At 42.2% G+C, this 23,128-nt stretch overlaps 1 protein-coding gene across 4 annotated transcripts in view; it reads left to right on the forward strand.

Moving 5' to 3' along the window:
• Positions 1-23,128, forward strand: part of Ano4 (anoctamin 4) — a 319,024-nt gene that overhangs the window by 167,539 nt on the left and 128,357 nt on the right. For 3 of the 4 annotated variants that reach the window (XM_085683401.2, XM_087901925.1, XM_085683402.2), the window contains one exon: positions 14,471-14,575. The exons of the other annotated variant lie outside the window; for it this stretch is intronic. In XM_085683401.2, coding sequence (XP_085539527.2) covers positions 14,471-14,575 — 105 coding nt within the window. The remainder of the gene's footprint in view (positions 1-14,470; positions 14,576-23,128) is intronic. 4 annotated transcript variants of the gene reach the window in all.

Below are 23,128 nucleotides of genomic sequence, written 5' to 3' on the forward strand. Positions count from 1 at the left end.
TAAGTCATGGATGCAAGCATAGATATTTAGAAAGGAAATTGGCAGCATGATTATTTATCAAAACAACAATAGTAGGCTCTCCCCTAGGCCTATGGCTTTCCAGGTCATGGACTGTTGACCAGAATTATAGTACCAATAATGAAATTCCTTCCTTATGAAGCCAATCAGAAAATAGTTACTAACCCACAATAGAGATAGCACTATTCCTTGGCAATCAGAATTACAGCATGCATGACTGGACAAGGTGTTTTACTGAGGTCTTTTTTCCACCAGAATATTTCTGAACATTTACCTTGAGTGTGGCATAGGGTGCACATATAATAAAATCATGATGCTGGTGTGCAAGCCAAGTTTAGCTGGACATTTGGTGCTTTTGTATTTTATTTGGCAGTCTTTTGCAGTTTTGTGGCGATGAAATAAATTAATTCATGTAAAGTGCCCAGCATGATGCCAAGCGTAGTGGTCCATGTGGATGAGGACAGTCTTGGGAAGTCTGAAGGTGCATCTATCCTGGAATCATTTGATGCTCCATCACCACACTGGAAAGCAGCATCCTAGTTCAGGTGTGAGCAAATCGGTAGGAAGAGTCTTCCTTGTGTTGTGCTGAAAAAAGAGCCATTCTCTGTCGTTTTTTTACAGTTTCCTTTTCCTTCTGTCCTTGAGATTTGTACAATTAATTTCATTTGACTTTATCCATTAGCCACTCATAATTAATGGGTATTATTTTCTTCTTCCCTTTATAGCCACTAGTGAGAGTTCTGCTCTTAAAAACAGTGCTAGGTTTGGATCTATGATTGAAGAGGCAAGAACAGACCAAACAAAAGCATTGGCTTCAGTTCTTTGAGTTTGAAACCGCAATGCATATTAGGTAGATCAGATTTTCTTAGCCTAATGACTCTACCACACAGAACAGCTAGGAGCTACTAAACTATTTCTTCTACCTACTTCATCATATGCTAGACCCATCATCTAGTCACGGAGAAGAGTCATTAGCCAGGCAGTGCCCTTCGTTATTCTTTGGAGTTTGTGGGATGATGTTTTGCTGTTGCAATGATTCATTACTTTCCCAAGTGATTTCTAGCACCTCTTTTATCTCACTTTTAAAAACCTCAGTGGGCCTTTCCCATTTAGGCATAATCACTTCTCTTTACATAGACATGGCATTTGATACTGGGATGTATTGATTCCACTGGAGAGAAGCTTTTATTTTTTTTCCAGTGAGCTCTAGTGTTCCCCATGCTCTGAGTATACCAGTATTAAATGCACAACTTGATAATAGCAGTTACAACTCTGACTTATTAAGCAACCTGTGTATCATCTGCCTTAAGAACTATTATGTGTATGCACTATCTCATTTAATTTCCATTGTACCCCTCACTCTATTATCCTTATTTTGTAGCTCGGGAAACTAAGGCACAACGAAGGGTAGTATACGGCCAAGAAATGGTGTAGGCAAGATTCCAGTTCAAGTCAATTTTAGACATAAACTTGAAACAGTTCTATTTTCGGCGTAAGAAACTCAGGCAGGAGTTAGATAGGACCAGTTAGGTTCTGTTGAACACACCATCGTCTCCTTAATGACACGTCACTGTTTGTTCCCACGAGTGCCATTGTACTTTGTAGATTTTCCTTTATGTACGGTTTTCACTGGATTTGTTTTTAAAATCCTCCCAGTCTCTGGCTCTGGTATAAAATTTACTCATGTTTCCCTGCATTTCAGCGATTAATTCCTGTAGAAACATCAGGTCCTGGTCCTAAATCCACAGATTCAGTAAGGTACTTTTCTATCTAGGAAGGGGAAAACAGGGAAGAAGTAAATGCTCAGCTAATCTTTGGAATGATCATTACTGTGAGACCACACCCTCATGTTGGGAAAATGCTCTGTTGTCTTCGAAGGTTCTGCAGATTCCCAGGGAGTTGTCGTAGCGTTCAGTTTGGGAAACAGAAAGACTTCCCTAAAAGTGAAAATGTCATTACCAATAACCTAATTAGAACCTTACATACGAATGTCTTACGTTTTTCCTATTCTGTCATCTTTAGGTTGTTTTTTATTCTTCGAGATGAGAATGATTTGAGTGCAAAATATCTTTTCTCATCCCTCTTTCCTTGAAAACAGACATTTTCTTGAGAAGTTGGACTGTTTCTAAACCTCAGGAAATCTACTTTAACAAGTCTGAAACTTGGGCAAAATTATCCAGTCGTTTTTCTATTTGAAGGATGAATCTTTGTTGGGGATGGGAGGCCCACATGGCTTTAGGATGCATAGGAGAAAAGATGCAGGGCTACTTTGGGCTTAGATTCCATTTGTCTTTGCATGGAAGGTGGATAGGGTGCCTCTCAGAGCAGCCGGTGCTGTGGGTGGTAATAACACGAATCCTTCATTTGAATCTCTTCCTCTGTAAGTGGATTTTGTAGATGCATATTGTGAATTTAAGAAATAGTGGGGGCAGGTACTTAGGAAAATAATCTTGTGGGGTTCTGGTAAGCACAGGCATCAGTGCTCCCGGCTCTCATTTGCTGAGAAATAAAATTATGCTTTCTGAAAAATTCACACCAAGTTCTCCTATTTGCATTTTCTCTGTCCTCTGCCAAGAAACCCGGACACGTATTTTGACCTAGCAGATACACTCCGATAGGATTTTCTGCATAATCTTGGTTGCATTCAGAGTGAATGAAGAAAGGCTGAGACAAAGCAGCCGCAGAGAAAACCGACTGAGAGCTCTCTGGGGAGGCCACCGTGTTTGTGGAATTTGAAACTGCTTCTTAGACCCAAGGCTACTTCAGTGAGTTTTATTTTTAAGAAGTTTGAAGAGATCTTAAGTGCCTAACTTGGGAGCATACAACTAAAACGATCAGGCCTGGGGCCTAAAAGTATATGCTCTTATCCATAGTCTGCGGCCAGGGCATGGAGAAGTCTTGTGCTTCCTTAAGAGCTGAGCAGCTGGGGTGCCAAGTCCTGGCTCCGTTGAGGCATGCACTGTGAGTGGCAGGTTCCTCCCACTCTGTTCCTTGCTGAGTATCAACAGTTGTCTGTAATTGGAAGAGTGAACAACATGTGGTAATGCTGAAAATCTCAGCCTTTCTGTTCTCCAACCTCTTCGGATCTCAGATTTCTCCTCAGGAGCACTAGAACCTCGCCATCCAGGAGACTTCAGAGCACCAAGGGGACCTCTCTTTGGGACTTGCAGGAACGCCGTGGTGTTTGTCGCGTTTGCTATAAGAATGCGTTATAACTTAGGACATGATCATCCTGCTAATCCTGGGAAAGATAAAAGCAAATTTCTTGAAGGTGACCCAATAGGTTGAAGCTTACAGATGTTTAGTTCTGTCTGTACCTGAGAGGCCTTTCTTACTATTAGCCTAATGCAGTTCTCCTGTGTGTTCCAAGTCCATTTTGGCAATAGGTCCACTCAGTGTTGATCACCCGAGGGAAGAGCTTTAGCATTCCAGGTTGTGGCACATTGAACAGTGTTGATACACAGTTAGGAATCAGAGGGTGGAAACTTTTACAGGACCAGGCATGTCCCTCCCTACCCATGTGTCTAGTTTCTGACTCTAGACCCTCCAGAAGAGCTACATTCATTTCCTCTCTTCCTTCTTCCAAGATTTTCCCTGCGCTCTGGCTGATGCAGTTGACCAGATACAAGGACACAATTCCCTGGCTTGAGTCTCCATGCTGCTCGCCTCCAACTCTACACCATTATAGGAATACTTAAGTCACTTGTGAGGGATCAGATCCAAATTCTCAATTTAAAATGTGGCATCTTTCCTCCCTACGGCATTCAAAACCATTTCATATAAGGATTTATTTTAGAACCTAAGATTTAAATTTTGAAATAACAATGTTTACCTATTCTGTAAAAAAAAAAAAAGAAAAGAAAAGAAAAGAAAAGAAAAGCTGTCCTTGGAGATTTCTGTTGAACATACATACTTCTTGACATCAACTATCAATTTTATCTTTAGATAATAAGAAGAATGAGAGAACAGCCCAGATCCAGTATTATTTATTATGTGGATATCATCATAGAAAATACCATTTATGCTCCCTACTCTGCTTAATTTACATATCGCTTGCCATTTGTGTTTCATAGAGAAGGTAGCATTTGGTTTGTGAGACTTTATTTTACTTTTAATACGAACTATTCTTTCTGTTTGATTAAGGACTATTATGCCATAAAAGCCTTTAGCAATATCTTAAGTTCAACATAATTAGAAAAGTAAATCTTCTACTGTAGAAAATGTGTATCGTGACCAATTTTAATACTTTCCCCTTTATGAGCAAGGACATTATTATTTTACTTTCCTTACTAGCGTGCACTTAGTATACAAAACGAGTTTTGTGGTGACCTCTTGATACTGTCATGTGCCTTCATTATCCTCACGTGTTCGTTAGTCTCGAGTGCACTGCTCTCGTACGTTCCAATCATATCCTTTTTCATCCCAAATACCTTTTTCTATTTTCACATGTTTTGCATATTTTAAACTCTAGACTCTGCATATGAGAGAAAACAAGGTGATACTTGTTTTCTGAGTCTGGGCTGTTTCACTTAACACAGCAGCCTCCAGTTTCAGCCATTTTCCTACACATGGTGTAATTTCATTCATGTTGTGTGTGTGTGCCATGCGATGCTCTCATTTTCTGGTCTCTTGGGATATCTCAGAACGTCCTTACCTATGCTGATATCTTGAGGTGTTTTCCTGTAGCGGAAGGAGGGTGCGGTGGCACATACCTGTAGCGATTATATTCAGGGAGCAGAGGCAAGAGCATTGTGTGGCGGGTGAGGTCAATCGATAATTAACCAGACCAATTCAACACAAAAGATTTAGCTTTTAATAAAAGGGGAAAAAACTTACAAGACCAGAGATCCCACAAACACCAGTCGAGCCGGAACGGAAGGGAACGAGTGGCAAGGCACTCCAATCTTTTATTTGTTTTGTGCGGCCTGAAGGGGCCACACCTTAAGCAGAATGTGATTGGCTGAGATTCTCCATCAGCATTGTTACAAGGTTCAAGCCTGGTCTACTACACAGTAAATTCAAGCTGGCTAGGCATAGGTAGTGAGAGACTAACTCAACAAAACAAAGAAAATGAAACAAAAATTTAGAATGTCTTTCATCAAGAAAACAAAAGACAGACAATGCCGATAAGGGTGTGAGGGAAGGTGGACCCTTCTTCCCTGCTGGTAGAATTAGAAACTGGGATAGTCATTATGGAAACGGATGCACGGGAGAATTTTATATGAAGCCAGGTAGCCCAGGTTATAAAGAAAAACACCACGTGTTCTCTTTCATATGCGTACCTTAGCTTTTAACCTACGCGGTTTGTATCGATGTGAGGGTGAGTGGGAACTGGAAAGGAGTCTACGAGAGGATTAAAAAGGAGGCTTCCAGGGAGAAAGTAATAGAGTATATGGAATATAGACATAAAATGGGACCTTTAGTGGTGGGAAGGTTTAAGCAGAGGGCCAGGGAGTTTCCTGTGAGGTTCAGTCTCCCAGGAATGTCCAGCAGTTCTTGGAAAAGGTCGGGCTTTGACCTTTGTGATTTTTCTCTATTGTAAAAGTATTTATAAATATTTCACTAATCACAAAAAGAAAAGAGCAACAGTGGTGTGTGCATGTGTGTAAATACTGTGTGTCTGAATAATACTGTGTGCGTAAAGCGTGTGTGTGTAAAGCGTGTGTGTGTAAAGAAGACTAGGCTTGCAGAAAAGGCAGCTACTGGTTTTCACTATTAACCACTTGACTCTTTGAAAGTGTAGTTACCACTTGATGAAATTTAGATTTAGTAAAGACTACCAAGGCAATCCTGAACCAAAAGGATATGGGGCTAAAATCACCACACGTGATTTTAAGCATTACTACAGATCTATAGTAATAAAGATGGCTTGGTACTGGCACAAAACACAGACATGTAGACCAATGGGGTAGAATTGAGGAACCACAAGAAGTCCAACAGTCACTTGATTGCTAAGAAAGATGCCAAAAATATACGTTTTTTTTTTTTTAAAAAAAAAAAGGACAGCATTCCTCAACAAATGGTTTTAGGAAAATTGTATCTCACCCTCAGGAATACCAGCCAGGTCCTGTTCTGTCACCGAGCGTAATGCTCAGCTCTAAGTGGCTCAAGGATCTGGGCATAAGGCCTGGTGACCCTAAAATTGCTAGAAGATAAAGGAGGGGACACAGTTCAACTTCTAGGCTCGGGTAAAAGCTTCCAGAACGGCTTGGCAGCACAGGAAAGAAGATCAACATTGGACAAGTGTGGTCTCGAGAATTTCAAAGGCTTCTGTACAACAAAGGAAACTGTTAAGTGGGCGAATAGACAGCCCACAGACTGGAGGAACCCTTTGCCAACTATTCATCTGACAGAAGACTGCAGTCTAGAATACAGAAAGAACCAAAACAATAAAAACCTAAACATTAAGAAAATAAACAACTCAATTAAAACTGGACATCAGAACTGAAGTGAAAATTCTCAAAAGAATAAATGCAGATGGTTAGGAAACATTTTACAAAGTACCTAGCATCCTGGGGCATCCGGAAAATACAAATTAAAACTACGTTAAGATTCTGCCTCTCGGTATTCCTTAGCTGTCAGTAGTTCTTGGTGTAGGGTTGCGATGTTGTGGCTTTCTCCATCCAACCATTGTCCTTGTTTGGCTTATGTTTAGGCAGCCAAACTGGTGAGGCTTGACAGGTGTAACCTCTGACATTCCTGGGAGACTCAACCTCACAGGAAGCTCCCTGGCCCTCTGCCGTCGACGTCTTTCCGGCCCTTCTTCTTCAGTGTTCCCTGAGCCTGATGTATGGGAGTCATATTGTGGATGCCTCTCTTGGGACTGGGACCACAGCTCTCCATTTGATTGGTTATGGCGTTCAGTAATGGTTCCCTGATACAAAGAGAAGTTTCCCTGATGAGGGGGTGGCTATCTGTTTGGGGGTATTAGATTGTGTCTATGTGGCTGCTGTGAACAGGATAGTTCCCCTAGTTCCTTTTTCAGTTTGCTCATCATTGATAAATGGGAAGAGTACTAGTTAGTGTGCGATAATTTTGAATCTTGTCACAACAGATGATCAGCCCTGAAAGCACATATACAAGAAACATTATGTAGAATGAGAAGGTTGTGTTTATATATTTAGGAATGTGTGTATTCATGCATGTGTGTGTGTATATATATATATGTGTGTGTGTGTGTGTGTGTGTGTGTGTATGTTTATAAAATGAATAACAAGTCCATAAATTTGAAAGAAAGCAAGGAGGGGTATATGGGAGAGTTTGGAGGGAGGGAAGGAAAGAGTAAAAGAAACAATTTCAAAATGTATACAAACTTTAGGAAATCATTTCACAGTGTCATTAAAATTAGCAACTAACTAGGAACTTCTGGTGTGGCTGTTATAAGAGCCTATTGCTTGGTAAACCAGAGTGACTTTCATTCAATCTTTAATAATACAATAATGCTAGCACTAAAATTTATATGTTTAGGAGTGTGTGTGTGTGTGTGTGTGTGTGTGTGTGTGTGTGTGTGTGCTACATTCACGGCTGTCACGCCAGTGTAGCAGAAATGCTGACCGAACGGACTGTTGCCGTAGGATTGGGGTTTATGCTCCACGGAGCTGTCGCCCCAGGCTGTCCCTTGGCAATCAGTTGTGGTCATGATGCCACCTGAGTCGCCATTTGCACTGACTCGAACTCGCTGCCCTTGGCACTGATATGGCTGTCTTTTCTTTGTTTTTCTGTTCTGTGTGATTCTTGCATCTTGCCAACAGATCAGACTATTCCAAAAAAGTTGCTGATACGAACAAGACTTCTGAGGACATTTTTGAGCTCTGCCCCACCATTTATTATAGCCTTTAAGGAAGTAACCAGTTCTGGGAATAGGGGGTCATCATTAGGACAATTCCTTGGTGATAAAGGAGTTGCTCTTGTCAGGAGAAACCATGGAGAATCAGGTAGGGAGGAGAAGTTGAGGTCAGTGGTGTGGGACGAGTTTCAACATGTCCTTGAGCAATAACCGCAACTGACATTTAGAATAGACTATGGACACATAAATTTGCTGTTCTTGTTAAATAGAAACGTTGATTCCTTTTGTTTTATTTGCTGATGTATGCCTTTGCCAAGTTTCTAAATTGTAATGGTATAAAAGCTTTTGCCTGACTGAAGTAAAATTGCAGCAGCATATTCACTCAGAGTGTGTCTGACTGTCATTCTTGCGCCGATTCCTGATTTCTCCTGCAGCCTTCACCCTTGTTCTCCCACGGTCTGAGTGGCTCCCCTGAGCCGGTCCGTGGCGTGTGTGTGTGTGTGTGTGTGTGTGTGTGTGTGTGTGTGTGCGCACATGTGTGATACAGCATCACTGCTTTGCCAGTTATCAGTATAAAATTTATAGTCATTATCCAAACTCAAGTGTTAGTGTTAGGTCCCGAGTAAACAACCGAAAAATCAAAGTGCACAGTATAGCACTTTTTTTAAAAGTACCTTTTATACCGTATTGTTTTTAAAAGACAGTTGAACTGAGAAACACTACAAGCAAGCATATGTTTAAAAGACTGAGGTGCCAGATAATAACATTAAACTGTAAAAGATTCTTCCTCACCCCGGTCAGAGCAGCTATCAACAGGAACACAAGTACCAACAAGCGCTGTCATGGATATGTTAAAAAGAAAACACTTCTAATCTATTGATTGGAGGACAAACTAGTATAGCTTTTATAAGCTGCCTAGCACATGCGAACAGGGGGTTGACGTGGCTATGTCATATGCAGATGACAGGGTTCACACATGTGTGCAAGGGCTTACCTGAGTCATCCGTGGATGATGTAGTACATGCCACACGTGGGTCACAAGGTGCCCTTTAACATCCCCGGGGGTCATTAGGCACTTCTGCCTGAGGGCTTGTCCCTAGAACCAGAAGTATCAGCCTTATTGTGTCTGAAATCGTTACACATGGTAATTGAGGGAGGACAATGATGAGGTAGAACACCAGGGAGGGGAGTCTTCCACGTAGAAGGAGTGGGAATAGGGGGGAAACCAGAGGAAAAATGGGTTATGAAAAGTCACATGGAACCTACTGTCTAACAACTCAACTTAAGAAAAGGTGAAGGGTAATAGAACACATGTGTAATGAAAGGGAGTTGAGACTACTAAGGATTAAAGGGTAAGCAGGGCTGGAGGCTGTGAGGTAGGGGAGAGAAGAGGGTGAAGGGTACGTTAGCCAAAATTCAGGATGTATGAAAATCCTTACGGAAACATTAATCAATATTGTATCCACCACCACCAAGGCTCAGAGAGCAGGGAGCTGAAGATTCGTGAGGACTCCCATGAAATGCTGTCTCCTGGATGCAATATGACTATCACACACATGGCCTCATAGCATCTGTGGCTACTGAACAACATCAGGCCATCCCCCAAATCCCGACATGTATGGGACAGATGATCTCCAAGCCCAGCCCTTACTGAGGAGTTATTGACAATAGATGGTAGCCGAGAACGGGAGAATCATTCTTTATTAAGGATGTGGCCATGGGAACGTTTCCCATAGTGCAGTGAGTGACACCACACCCAGACACATGCTGACCGTTCTTAGTGTGCTGATAAATAGATAAATGCATAAAAAACAAATCAGAAGTGCAGTTCAGAGAGGGGTGTGTTGATTGTGTCTACAAAATTTGAGTAGAGAATTGGTGGTGTAGATATGAATGTACTATATGAAAATATATATAAATTCACACACACACAAATATATGTATACACACACACACACACACACACATATATATATATATATATATATATATGAATGTCTCAAAAATAAAGAGAAAAGGAGATTTTGCAAAGTGATACCAAATGCTTTCTTATATGTCCTTCATAGCTATCTATATATAACCTGTCAAGGTGCTTTCTTTTCCTCCTTTTTTTTTTAAATAGCAGTCTTCCTTATAGCATTTTCTTACATCTTGTGTATTAGGTAGGAATAGGAAAATCAGAGCATTTTGTAACCTATGACCATTACTGCCACTAATGAGGTAAAACCACAGTTAAAAGACCTCAGCTGAGCAACGGCTGTAGTTGACGGCTTGTTCTAGGCACTGCAGCAGATAAAGGATGGACCCAGTGTGATCTGGGGCTGCAGTGAATTGCAGCTCCATAGGGGCTGCTAACCACGATGGAGCAAATCTATGTAAAGAAGAGTAGCATTCTCCGTATATTCTGGATTCTTCGTTCTATGCTGTGGACCTTAATTTTATGGCAAATGTACATTGGAGAAAATAAAAAGAACATATAGCCTCATGGGCTCAATAGAAGGAAACACTGTATTCACATAACAGGACCAAAATAAAAAAATCTGAGAGAATGTGATGGGTCCTTGACAGTAGAGAGGGGATGCCTGTCTCTAGACACGTGTGAGATGGACCCCTGAACCACTGGCTCTTTACTGAGAAAGACATGTTTGAAGTTCTGTTTTTGATCCCCTTGTATATAAGCATCTAGCTAAAATCCAAGCTAGGTCCAAATCTGAAGTGAACTTCTTTTTTTGCCACGTTGTTTACACAAGAAATATACACATTTCATTAAATGTGAATGCCATTGCAAAGTTGCTCTTGTTGGCTCTGTGTTCAACCCTATCCAGGCAGAAGAACCACGATGGAGAGTTGAGGTCTAACCTTGTCTATCCATCAAGCATGTGAAGAGTCAATCCCACATTTGGAGATCTTTCAGACTTTATAGCCTTTTAGTCTGTTAAAATAGTTTGGGTTTTTTTTTCACATCTTTGAGGAATATTTGTAGTTTCTCTCTTTAACTACTTTAGTTCATCAAGCATGTGAAGAGTCAATCCCACATTTGGAGATCTTTCAGACTTTGTAGGCCTTTAGTTTGTTAAAATAGTTCAGGGTTTTTTTTTCACATCTTTGAGGAATATTTGTAGCTTCTCTCTTTAACTACTTTAGTCTCTGTAGTTTTGTATTTGGCTGCATGTTTATTCTAATTTGTAAAAATGTTTCCTTTGAGGAGCTAGAGAGGTGACTCAGCTGGCAGTTGAGGGTGCTGACACAGGTCTAGGTTACATCCTGAACTCACATGCCAGCTTGCATCTGTCTGTAACTCCTGTGCCCACAGACCCAGTGCTCTCTTCTGGTCTTGTTGAACACCAGGCATGCACATAATTCACAGAGATGCACAAAAAAAGCCCACTCATACATTTAAAATTAAAAAATGATTTAGAAGATATTTGATTTGAATCTGTCAGTTATTCCTGTCTTGCCTCATGGACACTTCCGGACTCTGATATTTTGATCCCAAGCTGAAAGTACTAGTGACTATGATGAGGGTCTTTGTGTAATAATCAATAAGTAAATAAATAAAAATGAAACCTATTGCATTTTACATTTTAAAGCCATTGGCCATCAGCCAGGCAATGTATACCAAAGCTGGAGATGTTCAAAATTTCAAAAATTTATTGGTTCTTTGTTCTCTCTCTCTTTCTCTCTCTCTGTCTGGAAAATCTTTGTCGTTTGAGGCCAGCATGAGTGGTATGTTGACGAAGGTTCTACCATATCATTTTATACTGTGTGTGTTCTAGAGTAGAGGAGGAAAGGCGCCTCGTGTCTTAAGGTTCCAGGCCTGATTTTAAGTTACACCATGAATGTTACCTCCTGCAACTTGGAGCTACTTTGTTAATCCGTTTTTTAAAAAATTGCAATAATTTAGAGCCTCCTTTCAATTGAATAACACCTATAATTTAGTATTTATAGTTTATGCTGGGAGTCTGAATTCTAAAGTTGAAATAGTTATCACCTTTCGTTGATCCGGTCCAAAAGATTTAAGTGTCTAAGTATGTTCTATGTTTGCTGTGAGAAGCAAAACACTAAGGCTAAAATGTAATGGTTTTACCTTTTCTAGTTACCTTCGGTGCTCCTTGGCATAGTCTGTTCCTGCCCTTCTTCTCAATCATATTAATATGTATTCTTCTTACTATCCTTGGCATATTTTATCTATACCTGCATTCTTGGTGGTCTCCCTGGCAAACAGGTGGTACTCAATTATTATTTTGCTGTCTCCAGGGGGAGGTGTTTGTTCCTGAACAGAGCAAAGTAGAGATTGAAGAGCGTGAGAACTTTTTTGGCCGTCTGAACTAGCTGACCATGGAAGGAAAGGATTAATACGTTGTTTTTATTGTAGAGCAGGGAGAGTGTTTATTTGTCCTGAGGAGAAGCTGTCCCACGGGTCACTTGAGACTTTGCCACGAAGCAATTGTGTGCATGAATCTGAAAAGTTTATTGCAGTGTCTATTGTATTAAACAGCATTCCCTGACAGTTACAGGGGTGCTCACTAGGGTCCCTGTTATTCGATATGTAGAGATGCTTTGCGTAGATAACTGTGGAACCCTAATTAATTACCATGGGTGGTCACAGAAATAGCCTCCTTTACTAAATACTGACTGTGGCAGACTGGGACAGCTAAGAGATCTTCCATTAGTTCCTTTAATCACCGTGCTACATTATGAGGCTGTATTCGTCAACCCTCATTTTCAGACAAGGAGACTGAGACCTGGGAAGGTTTAGTGTGACCGAATCCGAACGTTGATGCTGGCGTGTAGCTTTGCTTTTGCTCCGCTGTGTCTCACGATCACATCACAGTCTCATTCATTCATCCAGCTCACACTTGCTGAGGGCGGACCCTGCATGAGGCACTGTTCTGAGAGCTGGGGCCTCCGCATGCAAAGACACCCCCCTCCTAAGACTCACCTTCGTCTGGGTTAAGGAACTCCTGAACATTCTGTAAGACAGAGGCTATGACTTCTTATCATAGACTTTTTGTAATGCAACTGAAATTTTATGTGAGACTAAATATACATGGTCTGTCTGTCTGTCTGTCTGTCTGTCGTCTGTCTATAAATATAAAGATATTGTTTTGGGGCTGGAGAGATGTCTCAGAGATTGAGAGCTGCTCTTCCAAAGATCCTGAGTTCAATTCCCAGCAACCGCATGGTGACTCACAACTATTTATAATGAAATTCAGTGCTCTCTTCTGGCATGTAGGCAGATATGCCAGAACACTGTATAAGTAATAAATAAATGTGTACATACATATGTAAATATGCAAATAAATTAAAAAATTGTTTCTTTAGACCACACGCTCACACACTGCATGCTATTATGGCATGCTCATTTTATTCAGCGTGTTGACTGTGTGGTTTAGACTTTGTAGATTCTGAAAATTCTGAAAATTCAAAAGGTTCTTAGTAAGAAGTGTTGTTTGGTTATGAGCCTAGCCTTTAAGGGCTAAACCAACTCTTCCCCCTGGTCTCCATCGGGTCCCTCCCCTCAGAGCTCTGGGAACTCCATAGAAGAGAGGGAGGAGGAATTGTGGGAGCCAGAGGGGGAGAGCATGACCTGCAGGAATCAACTAAGCAGGGATCATAGGGGCTCAGGGAGACTGAAGCGGCCTACATCACGGAGCCTACATGGGTGTGTGCTATGTCCTCTGTGTATATGTTATGGTTGTTGGCTTCATGTTTTCGTGGAACTCCTAACAGTGGGAGCAGGAGCATCTCTGCCTCTTTTGCCTGCTCTTGGGGCTCCTGCTGGTTTCCCTTGCCCAGCCTTGTTCTGCGTGTCTATGTCTAGCCTTTTTGTGTCTTGTGCCATGTTCAGTTGCTGTCACTGGGAGTCCTGCTCTGTTCTGGGAGGAGTTGGGTGGGGGAAGTGTATCTGGGGGGAGGGGATGGGGTCATGGGAGGAGTGGAGGGAGGGAACGTTATGGCCAGGATGTATTTTATGAGAGAAGAATAATTTTTTTAAAAAAAGTGTCGTTAATGATAAAACTACTTTTTGGTGTCCTGTTTTCTTTGGCCTAAGTGAATGAATGGGGCAGCAGAGAAAAGCCTTCTGTCTGTAGAACACACTCAGATGGTCGCACAAACCTCTTGCAAGAGGCATGATTATTCTGTAACGTGGATTGAAGGATCCTGCTACAGTTCTAATAAACGCTGCAGCCAAGAACGCTCATTGTGAGCAGGAAAATATTGATGCCCTGTTTTCTGTCGTGTTCTGAAGAACAAATCCTTCCACAGGAGTGAATTAGTATCATTTTGAAAAGAGGAACATCATGGAGTGTTTTCTTAAATGCAACATTTTATCTACATAGAGAAAATGAGAATAATCTTAAGTTTTCATGATTGGAAGCTAAGGTTTTGTTTTAGCTAGGAAAAATGCCAGCAAACACAATGAAGCATGTCGCATTATTGAAGGCAGTTGTTTGATTTTTTTTCCACCGGAAATATTTTTGGTACACAGAGAGGGATGAGATGTGTGTCTTTGTCTTTCTTCTCTGAAGTCAGTTGTCTAAGAGGAGGGATCACTAGCGAGCTGTTCGCTCAAGATGTTGATGTCCCTTCTCCTCGGGGGGCCCTTAATGCTGGGCCCTCCTACATCAGCACAAACTCCATGGTTGTCTTTCGTTTCCCTAGAAGGTGGAGTCGGTTTACAAGGCCACCAGCTGGATATGCAAATCCTGCCCGACGGCCCAAAGAGTGAAGTGGACTTTTCAGAGATTCTTAATGCAATACAAGAAAGTAAGTTTCACTCGAATTTTAAATTCACAAGAGGAAAAAGTCTTGTTATTCTGGGCAAGGGTAAAAGAACTGACAGCTTAGATGTTTCAAAACTCAAAAGAGTAACCAACCCATGTTGTAAAAAGGATGCTGTATACGATGATCTTGAGACAAGAAAAGACACTGTAATTGTAGTTAATTTGTAAAGCTGAACCACAAGATATTGGGGTCTTTGGGGAATTCTATATGTTTACAATATTATGGTAGTTTGAAAATATTAAAATATTTAAGTTCAGGGCACTTATAACCAAAGAAAAATAGTCTTTAACAAATACAAACATTGTTCCTCTGCACAAAGGCAAGAAGCAAGAACTACATGTTGGCTCATTAAGCCAAAATCAGAACCACACTGTCTAAAGCAAATACCTGGAGTCATCAATGAAGGGCCGTGTCCCAGGGGCGAGCCCCTCCTTTCTGTTCATACCGACTCTCCGTGGGAGGCATCTCCTTACACTATCGCTGGTTTCCTTCTGTAACTGTCTCCCAGAGTCTTATTTTGATCCATACAGTTGCTCAATTACAGATTAAGCCCTGAGCAAGCGGTTGTCACTTGTCTCAGTAACGGCGAATTCTCGATGATGACCTCAGTTGTCATCATACGACGAGTTTCTATCTGATGAGCATTTCAGGAAAAACAACTGGTTTTCTTTTCTTCCTACTTTTAAATTGCATGGTCATACCAGTTTCTCTCTGGGTATGTGGCTCTGGGACTTGGACCCCAGAAAGCAGGCAATGTTGTACTTCTGACCTCATCAAGCTGAATTTCTTACCAATACTTCTTATCGTTTCTATTGTTCTTTCCCCGCCATTGTACTGCTTTTCTTAATTTTATAAACTAATGAATGGTTTGGTGGGGTTTTTGTTTGTTTGTTTGTGGGATAACTGAAGATGGGAAAATTAACGAAGATTCCAGACGGTCACTGGAGGTCAGATTCGAATGGGGGCTGCCATAGCCTTCATTCATTCCCTCCATGAGTGAGTTCTGTTCTGAATTTAAACATCCTCAGAAAATGAAGCTCTATTTGAAAGCCGTGGTTTTAATTAAGAATACCAGTTTTTGTTCTGGATGGTAAATACTTCACATTGGCTAGTAAACACAAAGGGAAAAAGTTCCCCAGGAGGATGAAAAATCAAATTAATAGACAGGGGACAGAAAATGACTTTTCATGGAGAGTTATAAAATTATGTAATCGTTTCATTAGCTGTGAAGGATGACAAATTGTACAGCTCTCAAAGAATGAAAAATAATGTCTCCACTGACAAAATTTGGTTCCATATAAATGCTGAAGATGAAGTTAATCAATGTGTCTTTAGGACTGAATTAACCTGCAACAAAATTAAGTAATAGTTTCTGAGGAAGGTTTTTTTTTTTTTAATAACAGTACTCGGTCATGAGTAGACTTCAGTTAAAGGTGTTTTTGTCTTTTGCTGCTAGCTGTCTGCTAGTTTAAAATGATTATATCTTGATGAATCTTTTGTGACTAGAAGAATATAAGTTTGTGGATATTTTATTTATAAAGGTCAAAATAAGATCATGTTGCGGTGCTTGAGACATGGCTCGGCAGTTAAGTGTATTTGGTACTGTTACAAAGGGCCTGAGTGTGGTTCCCAGCACCTGTACGGTGGCTCACAATTGTCCATGACTCCAGATCTAGGAAGTCCATGCCCTCTTCCTGAGATGGCTGGTCCATGCCTCTTCCTGAGATGGCTGGTCCATGCCCTCTTCCTGAGATGGCTGGTCCATGCCCTCTTCCTGAGATGGCTGGTCCACGCCCTCTTCCTGAGGTGACTGGTGTACATCCTCTTCCTAAGATGGCTGGTCCATGCCCTCTTCCTAAAATGGCTGGAGGATCCCTTGAATTCCTTTGTCAGCAGACTTTGCTGTCACCTAATACTACTAACTGTTTCTCTCTGATATCGGAAGCTTCCAAGGGCCTAATATTTATGGAGAAGAACCAGAGAGGAAAGATTAACTTCCTGATACCTCTCTCTCAGCCTTCTATAGATATGGCGTAGCTTCTGCTGCAGTGGGTGGAAGAGGAGGAGGCAATTTCATTGGACTGTGGCCTCCTTGCCTTTCTGTGCCCCCTCCTTGGTGCAGAAGAGTCTTAATCTCTAACCCTAAAAGGCTGGTGTTTTCAGACGACATCACTAAGATAATTGGAAGACGGAAAAATAATGAGGCCAGCCCGGTCTATAGAGCAAGTGCCAGTACAGGTTCCAAAGCTACACAGAGAGAAACCTTGTTTCAAAAAACAAAACAATAATAATAATAATAATAATGTTCCAAGCATAGAGAGGGGTGGTCAGCATGGAAGTCCCACCCACAATTGCTGTTGGCAATTGTTAGCAGCTGGGAAAGGAAGAGTCAGCTTCCCTAAGACTGTAGCCTCTGGTATATTGACTGTGCTCCAATGGAAAGGCACACATCCAAAGATATATGGGCAATGCAAATTGAATTTAATGGAGTAAAAGAAATTAAAAGAGAATACAAACTAAGTGGCTTTGAAAGAAGGGTAGATCTGGGAGGAATTGGTGTGTGAATATATCAAACATATACAGAATTCTCAAAAAACTAATACATATGTGTATAACTATTGAGATACTGACAATTAGCTAATTGCTTTTAATTTTGAGATGAATATTGAGCATCTCCTACTTGCAAACTCCTATGTCAGTTCTCCTCATGGCAGAAAACACAGACATGAAAGTAGATTTATTGCAAACAGTCTGGTGTTAAAATGGCACATAAACCCTCTTTTTTTCTTTTTTATATACCAAATTGCTTCTAGAAGTGTCCCTTTTTATGCTTCCTAGTGCTGCTCTGAGGTCGGTGTGCAATGCTTTCAGAATTCCGTGTTTCAGATGTAATAATCTGCAATTTATGACAGAAATAGCATAATGCACTGGCACTCCGCAGCGCAAATCTAGGCAGTGGGATTATATGGCAGAGGCCTCGCACATCTTCCTCTATGACCTATAATTTCACCTTGATCTGTCTCCAACGCAAAGTACTCCGATTAAAGTGCTCTCGCATTGTGTGACAACATGAGGTGATGCATTTGGAAAATTAAAGCACGATGAATCAAGTGCTTTGATTTTTTTTAACCCCCCTGCTTCCTTTTAGACTGCTTCTCAAAGACGTTTACTGTTCTTTTCTTTTTAAATACTGCTTTTATACCGTTGTCTCCCAATGTCGTCCTCTTGCCTGGGAGTGTGAGTAAAGGCCCTCTGCTCACACCTCCTCTCCCACCTAACACCAAATGCCAGCTCAACAAACACATGGCTCATAACTCATAATTAGTTAATCTGATTATTATCTCTGCAAAACATTTGTGATCTCTCTGCCTTAGGTAATTAATAATCGCTAACGCTGAACGCCCCAGATGATCTCCCCTAGAGAAGCAGTTGGAGTAATTGTAGATGTTTGATGATTGGAATCATTAGCGTTCTCATCACATAAAGACAGCCTCAGTCGGCCTGGTGAAAGGATCAAGGTATCCCTGGCCCTCTGGTTGCTCGTCTCTGTCCCTGTCCTGGCTTGGAACAGGAAGAAGCGGTTGTTTAACTTTCTTATTGTGCTGAGCGGGATGTTTGATTCAAACCCCACATCTGATGGTTGGTCTCCCAGGCAATTTGAGGCCCTTGACTCTTGCTTAGTTATTGCATGTAATTCTCTGATGTTCTGATTCTATCATTAGTGCTGTATTCCTAATTTCTGACCTAAGGAGTCTTCTCAGAGTCTCCCTTGCTCCCCCAGTGGACTGAGTTCACCTGCCCTCCCTCTCCTCGCTATCCAGGTCTGTTCACTAACTCTCACTCAGTTGGACTCTGCCACACTTCCCTGGCTGGACCCCATGCGATCGTCACCCTCCCCCTCCCTCTTGGTATTTTTAATTGATTCCCCAGAGCCTTTTGGCTCTCTTCCTCACGTAATGAGCCTAATCACAGAACTCTACTGTGTAGATAATTGTCAAGTATTTTTCTGTTTGAGAAAAAAACTTTTAAGGGAGGTGAAGAAATCCATTATCAAGTGATGTTATATGAACACATGGCATCTCTGAGAGGTTCAGGCCCCCACTCGGGAGGGTCAGTGAGCTCTTTAAGGCACGGATCCATGACCACAATGTCCAATGCCTCAGTCCCAGTCCCTAGCCTAATAGTGTCTACATATAGTAGATACTTAAAATACTTAGTGAGCAATTAATTCTTTTTAAAAAAAAATGGTTAACTTTGTAACCTAAGAGTTAATCTTCTCCTTAAAGAGATAATGTAAGTTTGTATCTAAGAATCTTGTACTCCATTTCTAAAACCTGCCCAGTAGTTCAGGATGAAGGCTTCTTGGGCAGTGCTGATATGCACAAAGGGCCCGTCCCCTTTTTATTTGGAGGGCGTACCTGGCCACAGCGTTGTGCCGATGTCTTGCTTAGCCGCACATACTATGAGAAGAATTTTAATGTCTGCTAAAGCTGTGGAGTGTTTGACTGGTAATAAAGATGGCTAAATTAAACATTCCATATTTTCTCAAAAAAAAATGGATTTCTATGGCATACTGACTTCACTGAGCTCCTCACTGGTGCAGCCCCGTGGTGACTTCCACTCAGGGAAGGTAAGGGGCTTTCCCTCTCCTCCTCATTAGCTGTTTCCATTGGAGCCAGAGTTAGGAGTCAATAAAGCAGGGTGTCTCAGCTTTAATGAGTCAGTAGTCCTGTTGTTCGTGGGACATGCACTCCAAGATCTGGAACCGCACAAGAGTGCCAGCTCCTTTGCCGTATATTCTCTGCTGAGTGAATGACAGGCAGGTGGCACACACCACTGAGCGTGAGTGCATTTCCAGAGAGGTTCGGCTGAAAAGAAAAGACGCACTCTGAATGTGAAGGTCACCGTCCGTGGTTAGCGGCTCCTGCAGAACAAGAAGGGAAAACCGAGCTGCAGTCTTTTACTGCCTCCTGTCTGCCTCTGCAGTGCAGTCAGACACAAACCTCACACCAAGACTGAAGCCGTGGCCCCGTGCTCCTCTCCCAGTGAACAGTGGTCCGAAACAAGTCTTCCTCCCTCCAAGTTGATTTTTGCCAGATAGTTGATGGTAACAAGGAGAAACTGATTAATGTGCCGTCCCAACAGGTTCCTCAAAGCAACCTGTCCATTTGGGTAATGCCCTCGCTAACTTTTTGTACTGATAAGATGATGGCTGCAGTTGGCGACCGACGTCTCTTGTCTCTGTGGGTCCCTCTCCTAAGAGCATGCCCATTATCCCTTTGAATCCCTCAGGCCACTACATCAGGACCCAGCATCTGAAATTGCCCTAGGCATCTGTCCTATTATCCAGAGGCCATGCTCTTAGCATCTTTTTGGCATCCTAATACCCTCAGCAATTGCTCCGTGTTAGCTCTATCTTTCCATGTACGGTTTGTACTTTTTCAGCCAAACTCTAAGTTTTCCAAATATTTCTACTTTTTCACATTGTTCCCAATTCTCACTGCTAATCTGGCTAAAATCAGCCGGGGACACCCAGACCACTTTAGTAACACTTGACTGGTAAACTTGCCATTCTCCTTCAAGCTCAGCCTCTCAGAGAGTCTCAGGGTGTGGACCCAATTCCTGCCAACTCCTCAAGCAGAGATAATGGTGGTCTTCACCCCAGTTCCCATAGAATCTTCATAGCTCTTTGAAGACTCATCCTTATGGCTCCTGCTCTTAGCCTTCTGGTCTTTTGGACCCTCACCAGGATCTCCTGCTAAACTCTGCTTACAGGGTTCTTCGCTCTTCTTAGCCTTCTTCAGATGCTTCTACGATCCTCCTGCAAGCCAGTTCCGAAAGCTTGTCCACAGCGTTAGATGCTATCCCAGCAACAACCCCACTTCTCAGTGCCCCCTTTTCCACAATTCATTTCTGTGATAGCATTCTACGGTTGCGGCCAATACCCAAGGCAATCAACTTACCAACAGAAAAGGCCTATTTTGGCTCTCAGTTTCAGAGGCTTCTCTATGTGGTTGACTGGCCCTATTGCTTTTGGTCCTGCGCTAAGGTCATACATCCTAGCAGGTAGTGAGTGAGAGTAAGCCTCACTCTATACTCTTGCCTAGACTATTAAAATGAGAGGAAAGGCTCCCAGTAACTAGAAGACTCCCTGCCGGATCAAGCATGTTAAAATTTCTGTAACTTCTTAACAGTGCTAGCTTTGAGATGATGCCATTAAAATCTGGGCCTTTCATATCCAAAGAATGCTAAGATGTCTAAGAGATTTCTGCCCCTGTGATACTAGGGAGCAAGCAGAAGCACGATCTCATGCCAGTAAGTAAGTGTTTGTAGTGGCCAGCAGGTCTTTAATTTTGGTAAGATGACATTTTGTCCTACGGCTCAAACCTAATCAATAACTACCTGCAATTTCGTCACGGTCTACTTGAAACTGTGAAGTCCTCGCTTAACCATAAAAACCATGAGTAAGGTCCTAGGCTTGATGGTGTTAGAGGGAAGAGAGTCCGATGTCACTAGACCACAGTCCGTACCACCTAACAGTCCCCACCATGTTGTTTTACAGATATGTACTGAGGGCTGACTCTGTGGCAGGTTCTCTGTAGATCTGTCAGAACTGGCCAAGTCCCTGCCCCATGGGACTTGCATTCTGATAAGGAAAGACACTCATACATACATAAACATGAATAAAGAAGGTAATTACAGACCGTATTCAGTGCTGGGAAAGAAGTAAGAAGAGTATGACCATGGAAGGGGGAGCGTCTCTGCACAGGGTGGTCAGACAATCTCTCTGAAACACTGCACATATTGTATCTTCAGCAAAACAGATCCTTAGCTCCTCTCTTTGAGCCTGGCTCAAAGTGTGGACAGGCCAGGAGGTTTTCTTCTTGTAGTCTTCATAGTCTGAATACAGATGGTGACTATATTCATCAGCCCTGGTATGCTGAATTTGCCACACGCTTGGTATCTTCAAACGACACGTCTGTTATCTGATTTTCTAGAGGTCAGAACCTGAAATCAAGGTGTTGGTAACTGTGCTCCTGCTGGAGGCTCCATGGGGCAGCCTGCTTAGTTGGCGTTGCTGCCTTCTAGAGGCCACCTCCTCGCTGTGGTCCATGGCTCTGGCCTCTCTTCAAAGCCAGCAGCAAAGCGTTTCCACTCCTCCCTCTGACTCTGAGCGCCCTGTGATTTCCTGGAGCCTACCATGTAATCCAGAAGTGTCCCCCATCTATGACCTTTAATGGAAACATATCTGGAAGCCGTTATGGATGTGAAGCCGCATATCTAGACGTTCTAGACACATGGTCACCCTTGTAGAAAGATAACAGTCAAGCCTACCTCAGTGAGTCGTGAGTCGTGGCTTCATTCCTGTTTCCATCCATTTTGCTTTACAGGCGGAAGACAGAAAAGGACAAAAAAATTGCATAAAGTCACGTGCTTGGCTATAGCTTTAGAATCTGGACACTCCAGCTACATAGATTATCTCTCTCTGGGTGCCTGACTCTGTCCTTTCTTTTTTAACTACACGCTGTTTGCATTTCTTTGATCTATAGCCTTTTTCCACAAAGGCAAAGAGCCACATCCCTTTCAGTCCCCAGATTATGCCTGCCACACAGCTGTACTCTGGGCACACCATGTGACTGTATCCACACAGCTGTACTCTGGGCACACCATGTGACTGTATCTAAAACATTTATGAATGAAAGGATGGACACTCAAGTCCTGTCTGCCAGAAATCATTTTATGCGGCAGCTTCTGGCCAGTTATAGACCCTTGGGCACTGTAAAGGCCTCAAAATAAAAACTAACTATAACGTTGAGCCATGTTTTAAGGTGTTGAAGAAGAGCCCCATGCGTGGGTGTCCACTCCCTTGGGGTGTTCATGCTTCTCTTCATGGTGTGCGGTGCATTGGAACTTTTAGTTGCCCCTGAGAACCCTGATGTACGGCTCTTTGTATATTGTTGTGACGTGAGCATAGTCTATAAGGGGAATCCTCTGAATGGCTCATTCCTTTCCATTCATCATTAGAGGAAGAAGGAAGGCAGGAAACCTAACTGTATTCACCCCTTTTGAATTTATTAGACAGAATATAAAGGAAGAAATAAAGAAATGCCACTAAGTCACGCCAGTGGCACTTTTATGGGTTGCCTTGTCAAGCTATACGGCTCTTAGGTAAGAAAATACAGCATGAAAAAGCACAGCTCACCTTCTAACCTACAGAATGAATTCTTAGTTGTTTTGAATGGAAATACCTTTCTCTAAACAGCATTTATAGGCAATCTGAATAAATCACCTTTTGTTATTCTGGAAGGCAGGTTACGTTCATGACACGGAGGTGTTTGCCTACTTTGTCTTGACTAATGTCACCTGTTTAGACAGGCTTTATGTCTGATGTCTTCACTCTTAGGGAGTGATGCACCTGTCACTCAAGGTGTCATGGAAACCGCGTGCATAGGAAGCCGAAGGGAGACCCCTCCTCTCACTCTGTTGGCGTCCAGCCCCGCTTCTTAGCCCCCTTTAACGTCTGTGCTTTGCTTC

This window comes from Myodes glareolus, chromosome 26 (genome assembly GCF_982192425.1).
Source record: "Myodes glareolus chromosome 26, mMyoGla1.1, whole genome shotgun sequence".
Taxonomy (NCBI): domain Eukaryota; kingdom Metazoa; phylum Chordata; class Mammalia; order Rodentia; family Cricetidae; genus Myodes; species Myodes glareolus.